At 31.6% G+C, this 24,390-nt stretch overlaps 1 protein-coding gene across 4 annotated transcripts; it reads right to left on the reverse strand.

Annotated features, from left to right (window-relative positions):
• Nucleotides 1-105: 105 nt before the first annotated feature.
• Nucleotides 106-24,358, reverse strand: LOC148627726 (UDP-galactose translocator-like). 4 transcript variants are annotated; one of them, XM_088577579.1, is made up of 3 exons: nt 24,047-24,358; nt 8,601-8,947; nt 106-6,638 (listed from the first exon to the last, which is right to left on the reverse strand). In XM_088577579.1, the coding sequence occupies exons 1-3, from the start codon at nt 24,153-24,155 to the stop codon at nt 6,009-6,011; spliced, it is 1,086 nt and encodes a 361-aa protein (XP_088433705.1). In that variant the 5' UTR covers nt 24,156-24,358; the 3' UTR covers nt 106-6,008. The 4 variants fall into 4 exon arrangements, with proteins under 4 accessions (XP_088433705.1, XP_088433715.1, XP_088433735.1 ...); XM_088577589.1 differs by lacking the exon at nt 24,047-24,358 and adding an exon at nt 14,628-14,765; XM_088577609.1 differs by lacking the exon at nt 24,047-24,358 and adding an exon at nt 9,937-9,964.
• Between the last annotated feature and the right edge of the window lie 32 nt (nt 24,359-24,390).

Below are 24,390 nucleotides of genomic sequence, written 5' to 3' on the forward strand. Positions count from 1 at the left end.
ATAAAATATCCAACAACCATTCAATCAATAAATGTCCATAACATATTTTAAAGTTTTCTTGCTTACAAATCAATGGAAAATAAATGTGCTCAAGAACAACAAAAGTTAAATCTAGAGATATTTTTATTTTGATAACCCTCATTGTAATAAAGCTTTAATCACTTTTAATCATATAATCTAGCCTAAAATATAACTTGTCAATGTAACCATATAATAATAACAACCAACAGAAATTAAACAGATCACAAATTAACAAAGTATTAAGTAATTAATTTCATCATTTGTTTTATACCACATGTACTTAGACTATGGTGGTTTTTCAGAGGTACTTAATTTTGTGTTGTGTTGAAAGTTACCATAAGTTAAATGCTTAATATGCATATTCACGGATAGTTACCAGTATTTTTGTTAATAATTACTGTATGTGACATTTGTGAAAATAATTACACAGTATAAATAAATATCAATATCTATATTGGCATTTCATTTTTTTTAATCTTGTGGTTTGTCATTACAAAATACAACTTTCATGATTAATATAACAATTAACAAATATTGTTAGCGTAAACTGACAATGTCATGACCAGGACTTGCACAAATTTGAATGGACTTACCACTTAAAATCAATCATCATAAATAGTTCTTGCTTAAATGTAATTCAGGCTTTAAAGGTTTTCTTTATTATTCATTTATTATTGACTGGGTGTGGTCAGCCACAGGTTGACTGGATGGGACATTTCACTGGATATGGTAAAAAAACTCCTATAATTAGGACTAATCAATAATAGTTATTATTTAGTAATTGTAAAAGTATACAGAGCCTCTTCCTACAAGTTTATTATTTGTATCTCCCTACTAAAAATTACTAATCATCTAAAATAAAAATCAAAAAATGTCATTGCCAGGACTTTCACAAATTTGAATGGACTAACCAGTTAAAATTTATAATCATAGATGCTTAAACATTTTCTTTATTATTACCATTATCAGCTGAAGCTTACTGTTACAAGCTTATGAAAAAAAAAGTTCAGGTTGCCATGGCTAAACTTACTGGTTGAGTTCTAAGCATTTATCTATAAATACATAAGGATAAAAAATTAAAGATTTAATATTGTTGACATGTCATTCAAAAACCAAAAAAGAAGATAATGAATTTAATACAAACTTTTGTTATACACAGGCAAATAAACTTTGTGACAGACTTCACATGAAATTTGGGTGAATCAAGCCTTCACATGAAATTCATGTGAATAGTTCACATGCAATTCATGTTAAGTGAATTTCACATGAAAACCACATTAATTTTATGTGAAGTTCACCTGAATTTCATGTGAAGTTAAATTAACATGAATTTCATGTGAAGCTAAATTAACATGAATTTCAGGTGAAAAAATATTAGCCTGTGTAAACACTTTTGATTAAGTATTATTTATTGAATTAAGTAGGAAACATAAAGACAAGATTTCTGCAATTTTTAGCATGAAATGTAGATACAAAAGTTCAAATGGCTATTAATTTTTAACTCAATTTAGAAAAAAATTCATCTACTAAACACATGGTAAATTTAAATGATATAGAATAATTTAATATTTTCTTTACTCCTGAAATTAGAGTAATTATATAGACATTAAAAAAATACATAAATCCTATATATGACATACAGACTATTGAACTAAAAAAGACTTTCTTCAAAGTGTTAAAATCTACCAAGGTCATTTCAATTTACATAAATGTAGTAGATCACCATTAAATTTACTGAATCATTAATTGGTTGAAAAATGACTTGTTTTATTTCAACTTTGATTTTCCAGGCATAAACTTTAGTAATAAAATAATGGTTTACCAGTACAAAATCAAATACAAGTAGGACCAGGAAGTTTAAACACAATTGGTCCAATATGTAGACTGTCATGCCGCCATATGCATTTAAATATAAGTATTAAAATTCTATACTCACATACAAACACACACACACACACACACACACACACACACACACACACACACACATATATATATATTTTATCATATAAAAAGTATCAATTCCCTGAACACACATCTTAACTACAGCTGTGACTAGCATTCACACCAACGTAGCTATGAATCAGTGTAAATAAAGCAATAAAATGTTACACAATCAGACAAATACATCTACTATAACTCAAGATAAATACTGAATTATTAGATTATCCCAAACATTGATCCTGACCTTAATCTCCCACAATTACAGCAAATACAATGACAATGTTCATGGGATAGTGTTGGTCTTCTCTTGATTAAATGATTATCATCTGATGAACTTCCAAAGATAATCTTATAACAAATGTAACAGGACAATCAAGAAGTAGATTAGAATGTATATATGTTTAAGTTTTCTTTTCAGTAGTTCAGTTAACAAAATAAGGCAGTTTGTCGAATGATTTTCATTTCTTCAAGGGAAGACCAATGCTGTCCCCTGATCATCATTACTGCCATAAAAGTATTTTCTGTTTTATATAAATATGCCAATGATAATGCTGAGCCTATATGATTAAGAGCAGTATCTATGAATATACCATTTTAAACTTCCTTATTATAAATCAAGACATTTGAAACAATAAATTAAAATCATTACAATGTGAAAACTAGAGGCTCAAGAGAACCTGAATCGCTCAACTGGTTAACCATTTGCTTATTTGAAAAACTTAAGGAATGAGACAGGCAAAGTTAAAATCAACTAAATTGTCAAATGCAGGAAATGCTTTTCATAGCATTTTCATGACCTGAACCAGAATTTTGCTAAAGGCAACAATTTTCGAATTTTTTTCAAAAACCTGTCTTATGACCCCTAAGTTCCATTTTTAGTATAGGCAGCCATATCTATTCACAGATTAAAAATCACAACAGTCATTCTGAGCACAATACACTAAAGAACAATTATGCTTATTTTCATACAATGATCTTAAATGGTTTTGAGAGAAAAAGATTTTCAAAGTTGTACATGTAAAAAAAACAACAAAAAAACTGTTTCAGGGGTTGTAACTCCTACATCAGTCAATGAATGGTTTTGAAAATTTCGGCATAGATCCTTCTCATGATGCTTAACAACTTTGCGCGTGCCAGAAATTTGCTAAAGGCAACAGTTTTAGAGTTATTTGCAAAAAACTGCCATCTGACCCCTATGTTCTATTTTTAGTAATGGCGGCCATGTTTTTTCATGAATGAACAATCCCAACAATCATTTCTTGTGGGATACCATAAAGAATATATATGCCAGCTTTCATTGAATTCTGTGCAATGGATTTTGAGAAGATTTTCAAAGTTGCACATGCGAAAAATGCAAAAAAACTGTTTCAGGGGCCGTAACTCCTACATCAGTTGACCAATCATTTTGAAAACTTTGGAATAGGTCCGTCTCATCATGCTGAACAATATTACCCATGCCAGAAATTTGCTAAAGGCAACAGTGTTTGAGTTATTTGCAAAAAACTGCCATCTGACCCCTATATTTTATTTTTAGTAATTTAGTAATGGCGGCCATGTTTTTTCATGAATCAACAATCCCAACGGTCATTTTGTGTGGGATACCCCAAGGAACAAAAATGCCAACTTTCATTGAATTCTGTGGAATGAATTTTGAGAAGATTTTCAGTTGCACATGCGAAAAATGCAAAAAAACTGTTTCAGGGGCCGTAACTCCTACATCAGTTGACCAATCATTTTGAAAATTTTTGGCAAAGGTCCGTGTCAATATTATCCATGCCAGAAATTTGCTAAAGGCAATGCTTTTTGAGTTTTTGCAAAAAACTGCAAACTGACCCCTATGTTCTATTTTTAGTAACAGTGGCCATATTTTTTCATGGATCAAAAATCTCAAATGTCATTTGGTACACAACACCCTAAGAAACAATCATGCAAAGTTTAAAACCTGTCAGTTCAGTAGTTTCAGAGGAGAAGATTTCTTAAAATTTGTCCACGACAACGATGATGGATGCCAAGTGATGACATAAGCTCACTTGGCCTTTGGCCAGGTGAGCTAAAAATACGGAAATAAATAGCTTCTATAGTAAAGAAACTTCATGTACCATAAAAAGGCGGTAAGTCAACAGTAAAATTAAAGGTTAATCAGAACTAGATACCCTTAGCATGAACCAAACATTTACATGGCAAAAAAGAACATCTGGTAGGTAACTAAGTATTCAGATTTAATCTTTAAAGTAGCCCCAAAAATGAACAAAAAATATGTGACTGGAAAATGTGGCCCCAGCTCAGCTTTACAATGTAATACTGCTCATAATAATTAACAGGAGGGGATTCATAGGGGATACCCTGCACATACCCCTCTCCGAAAATTACAGATTAACAAACAGATGCATGGACAGCAAATCTACTTCAATTTGTGGGACAAAAAAACAGAGAAACAAAGTATAAAGAACATGGTAGGTTAAAAATAGATAAATAAACAATACAAAATAAATTCATACATTAACATAAAAATGGGACTTTTCTAAGGATAAGGGAATACTACTAATTCATTGTCATCACAAACTGAGATTTCAATTATGTAAACAGCTGTTTATTCTGAAGTACAATAAAACCAAAGTTAGGGCAGCTTAGTTAGCATAAAAATCATCATTTAAACATAAAAAATAAACAACTTACTGGTTTTAGTCATGCATGTTCAGTAGGTTTAACATATTTTGCCTGATTCTTATAAGTAGTAGTCTAACATCTGTTACATCATCCATTTATTTGTATTAAATACAGAGTAAATAATTCTTTGTATCTAAATCAAAGCTAAACATTATTAAATAATGGAAATCTTTACTTACATGTATTGATATGAATAAGACCCTTTATGTAAAACAACATGTAAAATCTGTATACCTTCACACATGGTGCATTAATAGCCTGATGCAGTAAAGTACTGTCATGAAAATCCTATTTATCTGTCTTCATGAAATCACCCCATATTAGACTGTATCAGAGTCCAGAATGAAAAAAAATGTCAACTTTCACTCATTCCACTGAGTTATATAGCAATGAAAAGAAATGTAAAATAGCTCTAAGAAGTTACTAATAATGTGTACTATCATGACCTACTCCCCTCCCCTACCAATCCCATTAATTTTTCTCCAAATACTTTAGTAGAAATCATTGGTTCTAGAGTTGGCTACCTATTTTGTTGTATTTGGTTTTGAGTACTTCTTGTATTTAATTTAGTTTTGAATCTTGAACTTCCTTAGTACATTTGTATTTGATTTTAATGGTGAAGATAAGAGGTTACCCTTTGAAACAAGTATACAGAAAACCAAATATTTCAATATTTATAATACTGGTACTTTTTGTATTTGTCATCTGAATTTGTAAGCGAAAAAATTTTTCTCTAACCCATGAATACAAATATGTCCAAAAAAAACTCCCTCAACCACATATACTACCCATTTTGCTTAGCATAATTTTCGCTTCTCATCAAAATGTATCAAGCAAAACTATGTGGATTTGAGCTTGCTACATTAAAATTCAACTAAACAGAATTCACAAGACACAACAAGTTCCACAAACACAGCTAATATATCAATATAAAATTATACAATACCCTGTAAATTCAGAAAATAATGAGTGCATTTACTATTATGATGTAGTAAATTTTAGCCCTACAATAATATGTACATGTAATTACATTTCTGTTTTTTTTTTAGACATATTTTTATTCCATATTTTTCTTTCTTACATAACAATTTCCTATAGTGGTGGTAAAACTCTATTAACTACCTTTTTTTCTAAGAATTGTATCCAAAACAAGTTTTTAAAAAAGGTATTTAAATATCATGTCAATTTTGTGACCACTGATGAGAAAATCATCATCATATACAGTTTCATTGTGTCTAGGTTTACCCAAAAAAATGCATTGGGAGTTTAAAAGGAAATATATCGCTTTCAGCTCCTGATGAAAAAAAACAAGCATGTTCAAACATACAGTTAATACATGTAGGTATGATCTGAAACCTGAGTGGACTAAGTATAGATTACCTAGTATCTTTTGACATGGCTGGATATTTACTGTACATATACACAGAATACATTACTAAACATGCCCCTATGGTAAACTGTAAGGTTAATTGGAAATCAAAGAAATATATTGATGCTATACATGATAAGATTATAGCTGCAGATGTCGCAAAACCTTTCAATATATTATCTGCATATTTAACTACTACCGCAACGCATAGACCTCCAAAAGACTGTAAAAATATAACACACCATACTGCATTGTAATATCCAAAGAAAAATCCTTTCTCCGTCACTTTTGCTCCATCATTGATTTCCATGGTAACAAAACCAATGATGACACCAAGAAATCCTAACTGTACATTTCTAACCCATACTGATGCTTTGGTGCCTTTAAGTATTTTTTCAAAGTAAACCCCAGCAAAACCTGACATACAGCATGAAATAACCACACAAATGAAACCAAGTAAAGGATTCTGTTCTACTGCAGAGGGAGATTTCTGCTTTGATTCTGTTGGTTGGAGCTGAACAACAGACACACCCACAAACAGCAGTACTAGTGCTAACCATTGTAACTTTGATATCTGTTTCTTTAACATGAACACAGAAAATATAGCTGTTGTAAGAATCTTTAACTGGTATGTCACCTGAAAAAATGGATATGTTTGAAAATACAGAGACTTCCCAGTATTTACATGCACTGTAGTTAGTTTAATTTAAAAGTAAGAACAAAATAGATTGATACAAATGCAGATATTAAACCCAGTCAGCCGTTTGGGCAAATGAGTATGGAAACACCATTTAAGCTTGATACAGCTCTGAATTTTATTCAGGATTAAATATTTAACACAGGATAAGAATTTGACCAAAATCAAGTTACATGTAGTCCTTCTTTGGTGACTTCCATTCACAATCCGCAAAATCAATCCAAGCCTTCCTTTGTGGATACATGCCTGACGTTTTGCGGCACAATTTCAAAGAGATCCATTCCTTTTTAGTTATTGTCCAGGCGTTACAAAAATGCTTGTTTCTGGGCCTTGTTGGCTCCAAAATACTAAATAGTTTAAGTCATAACTCTCAAAAAAATGCCAGCCTTCCTTTTGTGGAATGGCACTTGTCTTGTGGCACAATTTCATAAAGATCTATACACATATACCCAAGTTCTCATCCAGATACCAAATGTCTCCACATATGACAGCATGATCCCTTTTTTTTTGTGGTTGTATAAAATTTTAAAAATATATGCTTACAATGTAAATACATGTAATACTACACCCTGCTGGTTTAACCTTGTAGTAAGTTAATAATGAACTTTCAACTAAAGAATTGTAAAAGATTGCCATACTTTAGAATTGAGTTACAACTGCATGGGTAATTGTATAGTAACCAAGTCTGTTTAATGAATCCTATATATAAATCAGAATTCTTATAAATCAACATGACTATCATTTAAGTAGGCCAAAACTACACTGAATCTCAACAGTGTTATTATGATGTATCAATAGGAAAACTTAGGCCCAGGGGTGAGTAATCAAAATTTCATCTACTGAATTAATATTGGTGTACTGGATATCTTGTGTGGTTAATTTTATATATTTTAAAATTGCTGACCAAGTTAGTAGGTAGATTAACTAGGCCCAAGATAACACCTTTATTCACATGAAGGAATGTTTTTAACAAGGAAAATTTAAAAAAAACTTTCACATAATGTTATAATAATACATGTAACTAGCCAAATGGCCATTTAAAAATCAAATCTGGTTAAAAGTAGCATTTAAAAAAACTTAATCATGAACTCCTCAAACTCCACAATACATTGTACCCCATGCTGCAGAAGATTTAAATATACATGCAGAAAGATGAGTTAAACATGTGATTACTATACATATACATGTAGTATATAAATAAAAGATCCAAAACGTCTCTAACAAAGGTATGCAGTGAAAACTCCCTTAATACGTGTACATGTATTCACTTTAAAGACTAATGACCTTTATCAAACTTATGTTTGGTGGTATGCAACTTTATGTATAATTCAGAAACTACAATTTGTCAAGTGGATTAGTTTAATAAAAAATGAGGAGTGTCCAGAAAATCTAATAAAAATCAGTCACTCAATTGACATATTTGATGCAGATCCATTATCAACTTCCTATTTTAAGATACACGTTTTGATCACAATGCAATCTGTCATCTAAATGCTGGTATGTTGAATAAATATTTAACCACATATGTTTAAAAAGTGATCTATTATTCTGATAAAGTACATTATATAATCCTGATCATTGACTTTGGATAGAGTGATGTAGGGTGGGAAGGGGCACTGCATGTATTTTTTTATTTCAAAATCTAAATATAAACCTAAATTTAAGCTGGCTAGTTAGTGTTCAAATTTAAGATTTTTATAATGGTCCTTTTTCTAACGTCATACTGAATGTAAATGGATGGTCCTTAAACATATTTTGTAAGATATTCCAGATTATAATAAGAAATGTGAAACTTTGTAGTTTTATAAGCTCTACATTTCTGTTACATAACCATTTTACATTAAATTTGTTGTCTTTAGATGTTATGCCAGTGTGTTTTGTGAACAAAATCATAAAAAATACCTGATAAGTAGCGGCATCTAAATTGGATACTGCAACATACAGCAGATTATTCTGTAATACATAGATGACAGATGGTACAGAGACTTTAATACAATCTACTGGCTGTTTTATTATATTGTCCACTAAATGTTGTGCCCATTTAGTCATACTGCCTTCCTGATACAGAATGATTAATAATGATGCTAAGACTTTGAAGGTTTCTGACATGATGACTGCAGTTGTGGCCATGAACATATCACCTTCCTGAGTCCGTACATATCTCATTATTAATATAAGTAATGTGTTCTGCACTGACAGCAGCACTAAACTGACGTACTTCAACATTGGATTGGTTTCTGGTTGAACCTCTACAAAAAATAAAATAGAATTGTTATGTTCAGTCATTGGAATTTCTATCCAAGATTTTCAAAAGATTTGCAATGGCAAGTGTCATCTCTTAACTAACCATTAAACAGACCAAACTGTGTTAAATACACTCAAGTATCAAAGACATACAAGTACATGCAGTAATACTTAAGAGATAGTGCTGTCTAAACTAAACATCTGTCTAAATAGACAACTATTTTAACTGAAAAATATTAGGGTTGTATACAAGTTTCACTGCCAAGAAAGTAAAACACTTACTTGAAAAAACAGTAGCCTGTCAAAGGCCATTCATACTTGATGCATCCACACAATTGAAATCAAAGTGCTGTAAGCACTGGAGACTTATCCTTGTAAAATTAACAAGAACAGAATGTCTAAACATACATCATGTGAAACATGTCATCAAAAATGTGAGATTTCTATTTCCTTTCTAAGTAAAATTAAATTTAAAATGTGAGTAGAAATGTAATCTGATACACATCTTTTACTTGGATCCAATATTAGGATTATCTCTACTTCAAACCATTTCACAATGGCAATCTTTCATGTACATGTACATTCTACACAGTAAAAATGTACATTTACATATAACAATAACACCTTAAGTTTAATTAAAATCCATTGAACAATTTTATTTACAAGATACCTGCACATGTAAAGATTAGGACTGATGGACAGTCTCAGTATCCAAACTTAGTTTGTAATGATGAGACAAATATAAACCAACAACACCTTGTTTGCAGGGATATTAAGACAAAAGTATACTAACAAAGTAAAAAATCAATATCACACAAACCACTCCATTTACACTGTACTGTATACCACATACATTTGTATAATGTAAAACCAATACAGTGGTTCAGGTATGTAAATGTACTGTTCATGTAACTGAAAACAATGACAGTCAAAATGTGCATCTATCATCTTGCAGTTTAAAAAAATTAACATATATCTTAGCTATCCATCTTACCAACTAAAATATATAAGTTCCTTTAACAAATGATTGAATAAGCACACTATATAATGTTATGTGAAAGTCTTATGTATTTCTACCAAGTTAAAAAAAAAGCACCATCTGTTTTTAGTTATAATCTTCAATCCTATAAATTGTTGTTCAATGGGATGAAGGATTCTGACATAAGTTTACACGGAAATTAATGGAAACAAATTGAATAGATTTATTCTTTAAATGCTTCGGATTTCTGTAATCCTTGTTATGCTATCACAGTCAATGTAATATCTGTATATATGTACATGTAGTCTATTTTATTGCTCTAGTTACTGGTCTGTGTTTTTTTGTCATGTAATGATTTTTATTGAGAATGTTCAAAAGTCTGTTCATTTTAGTTAAACCTCTTAAGGAATTTCACTAGAATATGAGTCGAGGGGCTATTGAATGAGTTTTGAGAGTAATCAATATAACCATAGTTTTAGCAGAAATCAAAAGAATGTAATCCAGGGACAAAGACCAAATATGGAAAACAGACATACACAACAAAGAACAAAAAGTAACTAAAATAATACATACAAAGTAACAAAAGCAAATGAGCAACTCGGACTCCACTAAAAACTGGGAGCATGGACCAGGTGCACCAGTAAGGTAAATGTCCTCTGCTTTTCTAAAAACACCCGCCGAGTTGCTCATAAAAAGTCTAGTCCATTGTAGACGCAAGAGGAAAGGAAAACTTTCACATTTTGAACAAATCAGTTTTCATGGCGCAGATGTATATACCGTAACGATCCACAAGTTCATGATGATGACCATAAATCTTCTGTAGTGATGACTTCAAACTTGTAGCAACATAACCCTGTTCCAGAATCCTACTTGTTAGAAGTTTAGCGCAATACAAAAAGTCTGCAAAGTTTTGGCAAGCTCTGGCATAACCTATGAGTTGTGATATGAACACTGCATATGCAGGTGTGGAAAGGATGTTGCCACAGATGAAAGGAGAGTTGACAATTCTGAATGAAAAGTCATCAGGTTTGTCGTAAAGTTTGGTCAATAGTCTTTCCTTGCCATCGATTTCTAAGTGTAGATCAAGATATGAGGCTGACTTCACAGTGTCTGTAGTATCCTTTATCTCAAGTTCTTTGGTGTAGATGCGATGTATCAAATCCCCGAAATTAGGATTGCTTAAAGATAATACGTCATCTATATAGCAGAAACTGAGATTAAAGGATCTAGCTAAAAGATATTCTTTCTTTCGGATCAGATCAGCTATAAAGTCAGCCTCACAAGAGTGAAGGAATAGGTCAGCAAGTAGAGGAGCACAATTTGATCCCATTGAAATGCCGACCATTTGTTGAAAAACTTGTCCACCACACTAAACAAATATATTGTTGATTAAAAATTACAGCATTTTGTAAACATTTTCTTCCGTATATTTGGAAGAAGATTTGGAATTATTTCTTACAAAGTATGAGGAATCTCTACCAAGAACTACATATTTGTATCTAGGTGTACATTTTTTTTTTTTGGAAAAAATAATGGTGTATAATGTTTTTAAGTAGTGATTTTAACTGAGTATGGGGAATAGAAGTATACAGTGTTGAAAAATCATAGGTTTTAATGCTATTATATTCTGATAATAGTCCTGAACTGATGGTCTCCAGAAGATCTTTCAACTTTTTCAGGATCCACATTGAATTAATACCACTACAGGAGTAACAAGTGTTGTGGTAAGACTGCAAACACTCTTTGACAGCTATGAGTATAGAAGTTACAAGTTTTGAAAGAGTTTTGATAGTACATTTTGCAGATCCAGATATGTTATATTGTTTGTATGGATTCTTGTGGAGTTTAGGAATCTAGTACATAGACGATAGCACTGATTTATGGTTTTCCATAATCTCTTCTTTGGAGTGTGGTAGCAGTATAAGACAAAAGGATTGTAAAAAGAAACAAGGGGTGTCACTGTCCCTGTGTCCCTCTTCAAAATGTCATGGTTTTGATATATAAATATGGCAAATAACATCCTTTTTTGCTCAAGTGCTATATACATGTATACTAGGTGTACCATAGATTTATTGAAATTTGTCTGACCTGTCTGACTTGACTGGATAAATTGAAGCTGGTCCTGCTTCTCCAGCATCAAAGCAGAAAGGGCAAGCCTGTCTGAATTGAAGAACCTTAGTGAGCACACTCACATACCCCATGCGTCCCAATGTTGGTTACTCAAGTAAATTGGTTAATAAGAGAAATAGATGTAGAAGGACTGTGTTTTCTTTGAGTTTTAGTTAATCTAAAGTAAATATCATCGTAACGGAACAAAATGTAACCTTGACCTGAAACTTATCATGGTGAACTTATATACCAAAAAATCATGCCATTATCTGCACGCGTTTAGAAAAAAAAAGTCTGGAAAACGTTATCTGTGAATTTTGCTGAGTTAAAGGCCCGTAATTTTGGTAAAAATCATCAGAGTGGATTGAAATGTAAACTTGACCTGTAACTTACCATGGTGATCTTATATACCAAAAATCATGACAATATCTGTAAGTGTTTAAAAAAAAAATCTGGAAAACTGATATTTCTGTAAATTTCACTAAGTTCAAGGCCCGTAATTTCAGTAAAAAACATCAGAGCAGAACAAAGTCGAACAAGACCAGTAACTTATCACGGTGAACTTATATACCAAAAATCATGTCAATATCTGCAAGCGTTAAAAAAAAGTCAGGAAAAGTGAAGATGGACTGATGGAGGGACTGATGAACAGGTCACAAACATTATACCCTGCGCAACTTTGTTGTGTGGGGTATAATAAAGATATCTGTTACCATGCTGTATGTAGACAGGAATTTCAAATGATCTTTGAGTCAGACAAAAAATTTCATACTGTCAGACCTCTAACTGTGAAGGAAATGTTTTGGTGAACTGTGGTATTAAAACAAATCGAGGCTTTGTGGTACAGCTAGCACATTAAGCAGTACAGTGACCTCCTCCTGTGCCCCATCTTTTTTCTGATACTAGCAAGAACATTGTGAACAGGAACAATTTTTTTAAAAAGTTGGATAATTTGGAAATCAATGCTGTACCTTTACTTTACAGAATGTTTGACTGCTCATGGGTTTTTCAGATCACTCCCCTCTTATTAACAAACATTCCATAAGATTTTGGCAGTACAAGCTATGATGTACATTTTGTACTTGTTTGCCCCAAGAAAAATACGAATTTGCAAATTATAGACCTTGACAGTTGACCTTATTATATAAAATAAAATGCATTGCTGGAGCACAGCTTGATTTGACAACCCTGAACAGATGAACACATAATTCAAGCATTAACTGATAATGCTCAGACACATAAGGTCCAACATGACATAACAGACAAACAATGCATATTTTAAAAGAACTCAATGATCTGTCTTCAAATTTGTAAACATTAATATGGCAGTAAGCAGTTTTGTAAATGTGTCCACTCTTGGATACTGCAGTTACAGTTAAGAATAAGTTTGCTCCGAAATTTTGTCACTACACTATTATGCATATAAATATGATATAACATATTGCTTGATATCGCTCCAAATTAGGATTGTAATTAAAAGTTTGACATAAGATAAGATTTTAGCAGAATGGATACTTCAAAAAAAGTTTATTTAAAGCCACTGATTAGTTTAGGAGGAGTCAAAAGGTACATAGGCTGAAAAACAGGGGTAGACAAGGTGATTCCCATACATGTTTATGTCATCCAACTTTGCTTAGGGGGGATATTTACTAACAGTTAGAGACACTGTCCAAAAAAATAATCACAGCCTGATTTTTAATGATAAGGCAGATTGTAATAAAATTTCATACAGAACCATATACTACTACCGAAGTTATTGTGCTGATACCAATAAAATGTTTGTTTCTAACCTCTTTTCAGCCCCTAATACCAATAAATGAATAATAAAAGTCCATCAATCTCCTAAGCCTTCCTCGTGAGGTATGGAACCTTAGTTAAAAATCATAGAGATTCATACACTTATATACAAGCCAAGTGTCTAGGGATGGGAGGACAACAATGAGGGTACCATAACATTACATGTACATGTATATGACTGGAAATGTTTAGCAGTCCTATAATGAAGTACATGTACCTAAGGTACTGGTAGACCTCTTTAAAGTATTACAGATACAAATTTACCTCAGTATCATATACCGGTAGCTCACTTATGTTATTAAATACTGTATAGCATGTACATGTAACAGGGTACATGAATTAAAGTAATTGTATTAGTTGTATTAGCAGTATAATAACTTCCAAAACAGAGGCTACCCATATTTTAATACCATTAGTAGGAATAAATTTATATTTCTTTCATATCAGCATAGATTAAACAACACAATTTTGATATATTATGCTTCAAATTCAACATGCAAGACTATTTACTAATGACTTTGCCAGAAAGACACATTATTGAAGTACATCTATGTAGAGTGTAGAGGGAATTACATATGTATGCATATAATTTTTAAAAGCACACCACTGAAGTGGAATGTCTGAATAGAAAAGATTACGGACATTATTTATCACATTCATACATACAATGTATGTATCATCATTGTAAAATAGAAAATTTCTCATAGGTTTTCACACAGCATACCCTTGAAAGCCTAAGGACATTTACTTATGTTAAAGATTTAATAAAAAAATATGTACTTTGTATAATATAAACAAACCTTGTATGTTATAATATAACATAAATAATTATCTCCATTGCCATTATTGTCACTAAATGAAAACTTTATTAAATTAGTCCACAACTATCCCTTCTTATTTCAGTGACAAGTTATGGCATATATTACAGTCAGTGTGCATAATTTAATTTAATTATAAATTACTGAAGGCTAAAATTATTTACTAAGTTAAAAATAGAAATTTAAAAACTACCATTGTATGTATTCCATGAATAAGTTGGGTATACATTTAAAAAATACACTTATCCTCATTCATACGTTTATCATTGCTTGTAACTTGAATGAATCTTATCATTGCTTGTAACTTGAATGAATTGTCTGTCCCATTTATTTGTAAGTCATTCCAATTAACATGTAGAATATGAAAACCAGGTTAAAAATGTTGAACATATATATTGTAAATCATTGGTTATTCAAGAGAAACATTTAAGATAAAATATTTCATAGGATGCAGCTTGACTGAATACTACCACAAATATTGAATCCTGAACAGTTACGGACACTTTTGAAGCCGAATCAAAGTTAAAGGAACAGATATGGTGAAATGCAACATATACACCATCGTATAACCTTTATAAAAAAAGTAAATACTTACAGAAATAAGTCTTCAATAAGTGTAAAAACACCTTCAAATAAGCTCTGAAAAGCCCTAACATAAAAATTAATAAAGTCCACATTACGTAACTTCTTCATAATAAACTAAAATGTTAAATAATGACACAAAGATACATTAATGACCAACATTATCAATCACTATTGACATCATTCATTTCTTACCAAGTATCATGTTACAATCGCAGCAGACAACTTGGAAATAATGAACAAACATCCGAAACTGACAAAATTAAATTAAGGCAAAAAGTCACCATGAAAGAACGTGTCATTTATCAATAATTTGTTAAAATTTGTTTTAATTTGATCTTGAACTTGATATCAGAATATAGACTATTTGATTTCTATAGAATACATGTTATAAAAAAATTAAATCAGATTTTTGTAAGAATTCAAAGAAAGTAAAATTTTTATTAATTCTTACTGTTTTTTTTGGGAGGATTTCATTACATGATATCTAGTTCATACATGTACATGTTAAATAAAATTATTTGGGTAAATGCTGAGGCTAGAGTTCAACTGATACTGAAAATATGTTAACTAAACATGGACAGACAGACTAATGGACAGATTTACCTAAAATTTGAAAACCATACTAGACTTTAAGCAACTTTATTTGATGAAATGATAACCATTTTTTTCATATAGGCCTATGAAAGACTCCAATAATGTATGGTTGGGACTCTGTAAATTTCAGCAATTTGATTTAGATGACTGTTGAATGTTTCTTAAACAATTAATTATGTAACACATCACAACTCCATGCTTTAATTAGATGGACCCAAGGAGTTCTGATTTACAATTTCTTAAATAAATATGATGATATACATGTGCAATATGTTAGGAGTGAGTTTAAATGTGAGGTCATACTAAAAGTCATAGCATATGTTTTGAATTTCAACCATGTATATGAAAGACAATTATTTTTACTACATTGTTTCGTCTGGAAATACATGGATCAGAGCCTATACAGAGGGAGAAATGAGCAAATACTTCTCCTTGTTTGTGTTCACTTCTCCCATTTGTCCTTGACAGGGAGAATTTTTTTTTTGTAATAGATTAGTAGATCACATAGACAAAAGTATCAATATTATTTTTCAATCAGAATTTACTAGAACTTTGCCTTGTTACCAATCTCAGACCCTACATGTGAACAACTTTTACACAAACATATTTTTTACAATACAATGAATTACCAGTAATTAAATATATTATTTTAAAAAATAACATTTTAGTTATTGACTGTAAATTATTTTTTATGTTTCATATTACTTTAAAAGTACATGTACAGATAACTAAGTAAACAAATTCTCAATTAATTGACTTAAATGTACATGTATGCTTCCTTACAAAACAATTTTATTTCAAAAAGGAATACAGTTATGTACATTGTATATACATGTATGATATCTACTTCTACTGTTTAAAATTAGTTCACACCGATTTTTGCTTAAAAGTGTCAAGCACTAGAAATTCTTTCTCCTGGGAATTTTTGCAAAAGCTTTTTTTGTTGGAAATCAGTTAGCATTTTACCACTTAAAAGCTAAAAATGTAATTGGTATTGAGGAAATACTTTAACCACAGATACATATCCCTACGATAAATTGTCATCACACTTCAGCAAACTGCCTTGATGCAGCTCAATGTACCACTGTTCACTCTTATTCACCATAGGAAACCAATCTTTTCTCTTTGTATTTTATGTTGAAAGAAAATGATAAAATGTAGTGCAATTGCCACACCATTTAAGTGAAGTAAACTTTTTTTAGGTATTTTTTCATGTTAACAAAGTTAAAAACTAGCATTGGTTTTTAAAAGCAAACAACGAAAGTTCTTGACAAAAACAAAGAAATAATATGGATGGATGATACTTTAAAGTGCATATGTACAAAATGTAAACAGAAGAACAACACTTCAAATTTTCAAGTAAATGCATGTCAAATTATTGATTAATTAAGATAATCAGGGTAACAGAGCCCCAACTAATGGGCAACTTTTGTGAAATAGTCGTCCAGGTGTCACTCACTTCACCCTCAGACAATACCAAAAGCAACTAGTAATCCCCCTCTCACTTTCAGACATCACCTAAAATTGGGACTGTATTCCACCTTTTTAGTGGTGTTTTGACCAGAGTATCAGGGTTTGTCACTAACTTTATTTGTTTGGTGGTCAACAGGACTACTTCAGAGGTAAAACTGGTAGTCCACAGATGATGACAGTTCTGGTCTTAGAACTTATGAAAAATAAGGCCAAATTTAGATAGCCCATATAGGACTACCATGAAAACTTTTCAAGCTGCTACACTACCTACCCTTTTTTTTTTTTGCTTGTCTTAAACATTTTATGGCCACTTCAACTTTAACACTGTTAAAGTCCAGATTGTTTCCCCATTAACTCCATGTAAAATGTTTTTAAAAAAATAAAATAATTTCCCTACTGATCTTACTACATGTGTTTTCTTTTTGCTGGTACATGTAGCAGGAAACAAAACTATTATCTTTGGGGTTCTTAATACACTAATTGATGTTTTTATTCCCCATACTTTATAACCGAAATTGCAAATTTGTCATGGGGTAAATTTCTCTCAAATAAGACATGATAAAAAAAAAAACAAAACATTTAATTTGATTTTCTTAAAATTGTATTCTACTTAAGCAGAGAATATATTCCTTTTCAGAGAATATTCCTTCACTCTAAAACAAGTTCGGACCGACAGCTACAATATATGTACAACAATAAAATTTTCAATCTTGATTTGTCAATTATAAATTTTTGATATGATATCCATACTCTTGATCGTTATATCCCTGGAGACAGGGCACCTGACTAGAAGGAGTAATGCGGGTTGAGTGGGGTTCAAGAAAAAATACAAAAAAACATGAAAATTCAAAACAGAATTGTATCTGCCTAAAATTTCCTGAAAGTACTGCAAACAATGGTGAAAATCAGTAGATGATCCTACACAATGCTTTGCAATAATATCCCCAGTCTTTTTTTTTATTTTGCTGCTATCAATTTGAAGGAGGAAGGAAGTAAATGTATAGTAACCAGCTCATGTATATACATTGTGTATATGCACAATAAAGTCAATCGGCATCAAATATGGTCCCTTTCATTTAAACACCGCAATGAATAAGAAATTCATGACCAAAAACACCTGCAACCAATGTCGTGTAAATGACAGCCTTTAGGTAGCCCGTAACAACTAGGAAGTGATATACACACAATCTATTTTAGCTACATAAATAAAATGTATCGATTATTCAGACGAGACTTTAATAATAAAAATACCTGAAATATTTTCTTTTTTTTTTTTGCAAACACAATTTGAACTGGTCAGTTAGTAAATTGAGGTGGTCAAATTGGCCGACGGCCAGTTCCTAACAAACACTGAGATGCCTAATTGTAAGAAGTCTAAAACGAAACAAAAAGTCTGCGTAGTTATGGCAAGCTTTGGCATAACGTACGAGTTGTAACATGAAAACTCCATATGTAGGTGCTGAAGGGATGTTACCACAGATGAAAGGAAAGTTGACAATATGGAATGAAAAGTTGTTGTGTAGTTTCGTCAATAGTTTTCCTTTACCATCAATCCCCAAGTGTAGGTCAAGATATGAGGCTGACTTCACAGTATCTGTAGTATCCTTTATTTCCAGCTCTTTGGGGTAGATGTGATGTATCAAACTCCCCAAAAATAGGATTGTTTAATGAAAATTTGTCCTCCACAAATGTATATAGCAAAAACTAAGATTAAAGAATCTAGCTAAATGATTTCCTTCTCATGGACCAGATCAGCTATAAACTCAGCCTCACAAGAGTAAAGGAATAGGTCAGCAAGTAGAAGAGCACAAATTGTTTCCATTGGAATGAGGACTGTTTGTTGAAAAATGCATCCACCACACTGGACAATATAACATTGATAAAAAATTACAGCATTTTGAAAACATCTTCTTTATATATTTGGAAAATGATTTGGAATCATTTTTTACAAAGTATGAGGAATCTCTACCAAAACTACATACTTGTATCTAGGTGTACCGTCTTTTTTGGAGTAACATTGATATATAATGTTTCAGAGTGGACTTTTAACTGAGTATGGGGAATAGAAATATAAAGAGTTTGAAAGTCATAGGTTTTAGTAATATTTTATTCTGATAATTATCTTGACATACCTGTCAACTTTTGAAAACTCCCCATAGGGATTTTTAGGTGGGACAACATGTGAACCAACATTTTCAGGACATGTTTTGCAAAGTGCATGGGTTTTACTGTAGTAATGTATGAATGAGACAATCACTATAGCATTAAACGGCCTTCCTCAGTTGAACAACATGTGCATGCACTATAATAGGTTGAAGTTTGTAAGCCACCCACCCACCCCCCTTTTTGTGTTGTATTCCTCCAATCCTGATTAAAATCCTTAAGTTTTATCAAATTAAAAAAAAATAAATGAAAAAACTTTTATTTCCATTCAAATTTTCTGGCTTTTCTGGCTTTATCAAGCCTAACTTGGATTGTGTGTTAGTACAATGCTGAATAGTTTCTAAAAATATGTAGAAGGAAACTTGGGCAACTCTGACTTTTCATTAAATGCATACCATGACGTACAGTTCATGTATATGAGGAAATGTAACAAATATTCAAGAATGTTGGTTACTGAATTTCCAAAATCATCACTATTTAAAAGGAATAGTATTTCTTTTAACTATTGCAAAGAAAACCTAGGGAAAAATACTGCACTATTGAAATTACAGGAAATGTGAAGACAGCAGGATAACTCATTTTGTATAAACAATGATAATTTTAAAATTTGTTTACATACAGTGTTCTATAAATCTGAGACCTGTTAAAAATACAGTATTGCCAAATTAATTGTGGAGTAGAAATTAATCTTTAGAAAATGATTGCATGTTCATAAAATAATGGTAGATCCAATCGGGATTCATTTTCTAATTGTCAAACCCTGATCAGCTGATTATTTACTTGTCATAAAATGTAACCTTACCTGTGTAGACAGCAGTTAACAACTTTTGTCAATTTTTTACTCTTCTAATTAAAGAAATGAGACAGAAAGACAAATTTAGGGGTTTGGTTTCTGAGTTTTTAGGTAATTTTGACAAAATTGGGTTTTGGGTAATATTTGACGTGAAAAATCGTGTTAGCGGGACAAAAGGTAAAAATCGTGCAAGTAGGCAAGTGTGTCTTGAATTGAGGATTTCCAGAAGATATTTTGAGTTTTTTAGGATCCACATTGAATTAATACCACTACAGCAGTAACAAGTGTCATGGTAGACATTGAGATCCTTTTTGAACGCTGTGAGTACTAAAGTTAAAAGTTTTGAAAAAGGTATGGTGGTACATTCTGCAGATCAAGCTATGTAGCGTTTTTTGTATGGATTCTTGTGGAGTTTAAGAATCCTGTATATAGATGGTAGATCACAACCATGGTCTTTGGTAGAGAGACCAAAAGTAGATAGCACAGATTTATCGTTTTCCATGATCTCTTCTTTAGAGAGTGTGGTAGCAGTATAGGTCCTATTACTACTATTATTTTCTATGCTTCTGATAAAAAACATTGGATGCACTACTTTTTGCAGACAAAAACAATGTTGTTTTGGGCTTTGCGACAACATATTTGTCTTTTATAGTACTACTATTAGTATATAATGTTTTTGCTACATTGGGGTCTTTGAAAACTGACGTAGAATTGACACTCATTGGCCTACTTAAACTTTCATATGTTTCAGAATTAAAGACCTCACGCTTTTCCCCAGTCAGACAGAAAATCAATGTCTTCTTGTTCTCGTTTTACCCTTTTTCATGCATAGACCTCCATGGCATCCATATAGAGCATTTCAGTTTTCTATCTGGTTTTTAAATTATAAAACAAATTTCTCAATTAGTCATTTTTTTCCAGGTGAGCTAATAGCAGAAAATATATGAAACATAGTAAACCATAAACAGAATGTGATTAGGTTTACATGTACATGTTTGTACAATATACATGTACATAGGACAAGAGAACCAAACATAACACCAGCAGTAGTGGCTGGACCTTTCTGAAAATTTCAGCATAGGCCCATCTCAACATGCTGACCAATACTGTCCCCCGCATTTTAACTATAATGTACACACAAACATCTTAGATTTATATGCATAAATTTTCCTTGAGCACTATGCTGACTATGGTTTATTTTTATTAACAGCAGCCATGTTTTACACCAAATAAAAAAAAATGCACATGAATTGTTAAAGAAATATGAAGAACATTCATATGAGTCTGATTTTATGAAATGCAATGGTTTCATTAGAAAACATTTTCTAAGTTGTGAATGAAAAAAATGACAAAAATTTTATTTAAGGGCCAATATTACTCAAACATCAGTTAACATACATGTACATGTATTTATGAAAATTACAGCACAGATCTGTCTCATCATGCTGATCAATTTTACTTTGTCAGATTGGTTTTGACTTGTTTCCAAAAATCATCAAAATGATCGCTATGGTCTATTTTAGTACTGTGGCAATATTTTTCACCATATCAAAAATCCCCATACACGGATTATTAAATATTGTTTCAGAGGAGAAAATGTTTGAAAAAGTTTACAGACAATGACAAAGGAAGATAGACACATAGCGGTAGCAATAGCTCACATGCTAATAAAAAGACCTGCCAAACACAGCATGATATAACCCCAGTTTCCGAACCCTGAACAGTTTGGGCAATTATAAACACAATATTAGTTTTTGACACACTTAAGCAAAGGACTTAAATTTCATTATGGGCACAACAAATGGTTTGGACACAATACTGCACAAATTTTTAAAATTACCTACATCAAAAATGTTCTAAATCAGACCAAAAATAAAGAATCGGTTTTAAATGGTGTGACCCTTTTGACACCTTATAACTTAAACACCAAAAGAGATGTCTAAAATCTTTTATCTGCATGCAGAGATTTCTAAAAAGAATCTAAATTAACAAAATTTTGAAATCAGATGAAAATAAAAAGTTGATTTTTTTAGGGTGCAGCCCCTTTGACTCCTTATAACTCAAAAACCATAAGAGATACATGTATCTTAAATCTGATTGTTAAGTGCAGGCATGGTGCTTTAAGAGGACTTCAATGATAAAAGAATTTTTTAAATCAGACCAAAATTAAAAGTCAATTTTTTTGGGTGTGGACCCTTTGATCCCTTTTTAAATTGAAAACCATAAGAGATATATCTGTACTCTTATTGATAAATGCAGGAAGGGATTGATAAAAAAAAGATTGTTTGGGCATTGCCCAACTTTGACCTCCTATAACTTGAAAACGATCCAAAACACATAAAATCTGCTTGATACAAATGTATATTTGTTTACCAGAATTAAATAAGGGACATGATAAAAGAAGAATAATTAAAATTGGGAAAAAAACAAACATTCTACATGGGTTTTAATAAAACACCAATGTTTTCCCTTTTCGGCCCCTCTTTCTATGACAGTAAGAGCTTAGGTCAAAATTAAATAAGAGCCTTGCTTTAGCGGTAAGTATAATCATATCAAAATCTGAGAACAATTGGTCAACCACAACTAAAATTGTCGCATGGAAATGAAGTGTCCCCAGATGATGGCAACACAGATGACTGCGGCATATCTTTATACAACCACAATATTTTTTGTGGTTGTATAATAAACTATTGGTACACATGTACATACACATGTATATTTGGTTGGTAACAAATTCATGACCTGATATGGGGCAACAACTTTAAAATATCATAACTTTTTTTTATAATTTAAAAACTCTTTTGGTCCCCTAAACTGCAAATCAAACTCATTTTGTCACTGGAATTTTCAGATAGATATTTAGTAATTTGACAGGTATATGAGCCTAAAATTGTTTAATGTTATAACAATTTTTTTTTTTTAAATAGAGGTTTACATGTCCATGTACATGTATAAATATCATCACATTTTTTTTCAAGTACATGTAACAGAATTTTAAATTCACTGACCAAAGAAGAATAATTGCATCCTTAAATGATACATTTTACAAAACCAAAATCAATATAAATTAACAAAGTGGGATTATCATCATCAAATTATTGATTGCCTATTTAGTTCATTATTTGCCAACCAATTTACAATTACATGGGATGGAAATAAGTGAAATAGGCATCACTTATGAGATTGGTGACCTTGCCTATTGTTAGTGCTTAGTTATTTGTCTTGTTTTCCTTGCAGTATCTTCAGTTTTTATGTTATATATTTAATTCAGTTCATTATGTACATAGATCATCTCTGTTTCCTGTCTTCACAATAAGGCCTTGTATTTAGATTTTGACATATTTGAATTGTCCCTTGTTCATTAACTGGACACATGTGTCTAACACTTTAGGTCATTGAGCTTGATGATTATGGTTAAGTCTATCATTCATTTTACATATTGATGCATTTTATTGAATATTGTACACCTAAACATATTTCTATGATTTGGCTTTAATTACGTTTGTGGCATCAAATTGACAATTAAATATATGTTCTGTACAAGCAGGTCATAGTCCAGATAACCATGATGTCTGAAGAGTCTGATGTTTACTCTATGACCTATCATGTCTATCATGCCTCGCAAGTCAACCAAGCAAAATACAAATTATAGGTTCCAAAGACTGCATAATTATTTAGACTAAGCAGTTCCATGCATAAGCACTCCCTTTTAATGTTATCACACATTGACAGTGTATATGTAAATGTGCATGGGATTTTAAGGGTTTGAACACTAAAATTACATGTAACTTACCTCTCTTCCAAGCATCAGCAGCAGGTAAGCCAATTTCAGCATCCCGTATCCTCTCGTTATTCGTCATATTGTCTTCAGTCGTAAGAACTGGTTCCTTGTCAGAGCTCATAACTCAATGGATGTTCTGTTATCGAATTTTTAGGTCGATTTCACAGACATTTCTAATACCTATAAGATGACAGGTGACAATTTTCCTTCTGTTGTCAACACGTACATGTGAAAGGGTATTGTATTATCGAACCCGGATCTTGATTAAAAAATGCGGATATAACCTTATCAGAACTACTTGTTAAATCTGGTTTTCGTCTTATATGTGCAATATGGCTTTCCCTCTGCGTTATAAG

Source organism: Perna viridis, chromosome 1 (genome assembly GCF_037379345.1).
Source record: "Perna viridis isolate PV_CMFRI_1.1 ecotype Kerala chromosome 1, ASM3737934v1, whole genome shotgun sequence".
NCBI classification, from domain to species: Eukaryota; Metazoa; Mollusca; class Bivalvia; order Mytilida; family Mytilidae; genus Perna; species Perna viridis.

What these genes read in the sequence shown, in the direction of transcription:
- LOC148627726 (XM_088577579.1), bottom strand. Translation starts at nt 24,155, where the DNA reads ATGAGCTCTGACAAGGAACCAGTTCTTACGACTGAAGACAATATGACG. An exon ending in TGCTGATGCTTGGAAGAGAG is followed by an intron (nt 8,948 to 24,046) that starts GTAAGTTACATG and finishes TATTTTTTGTAG; the next exon opens with AGGTTCAACCAGAAACCAAT. An exon ending in TAGATGCCGCTACTTATCAG is followed by an intron (nt 6,639 to 8,600) that starts GTATTTTTTATG and finishes CCATTTTTTCAG; the next exon opens with GTGACATACCAGTTAAAGAT.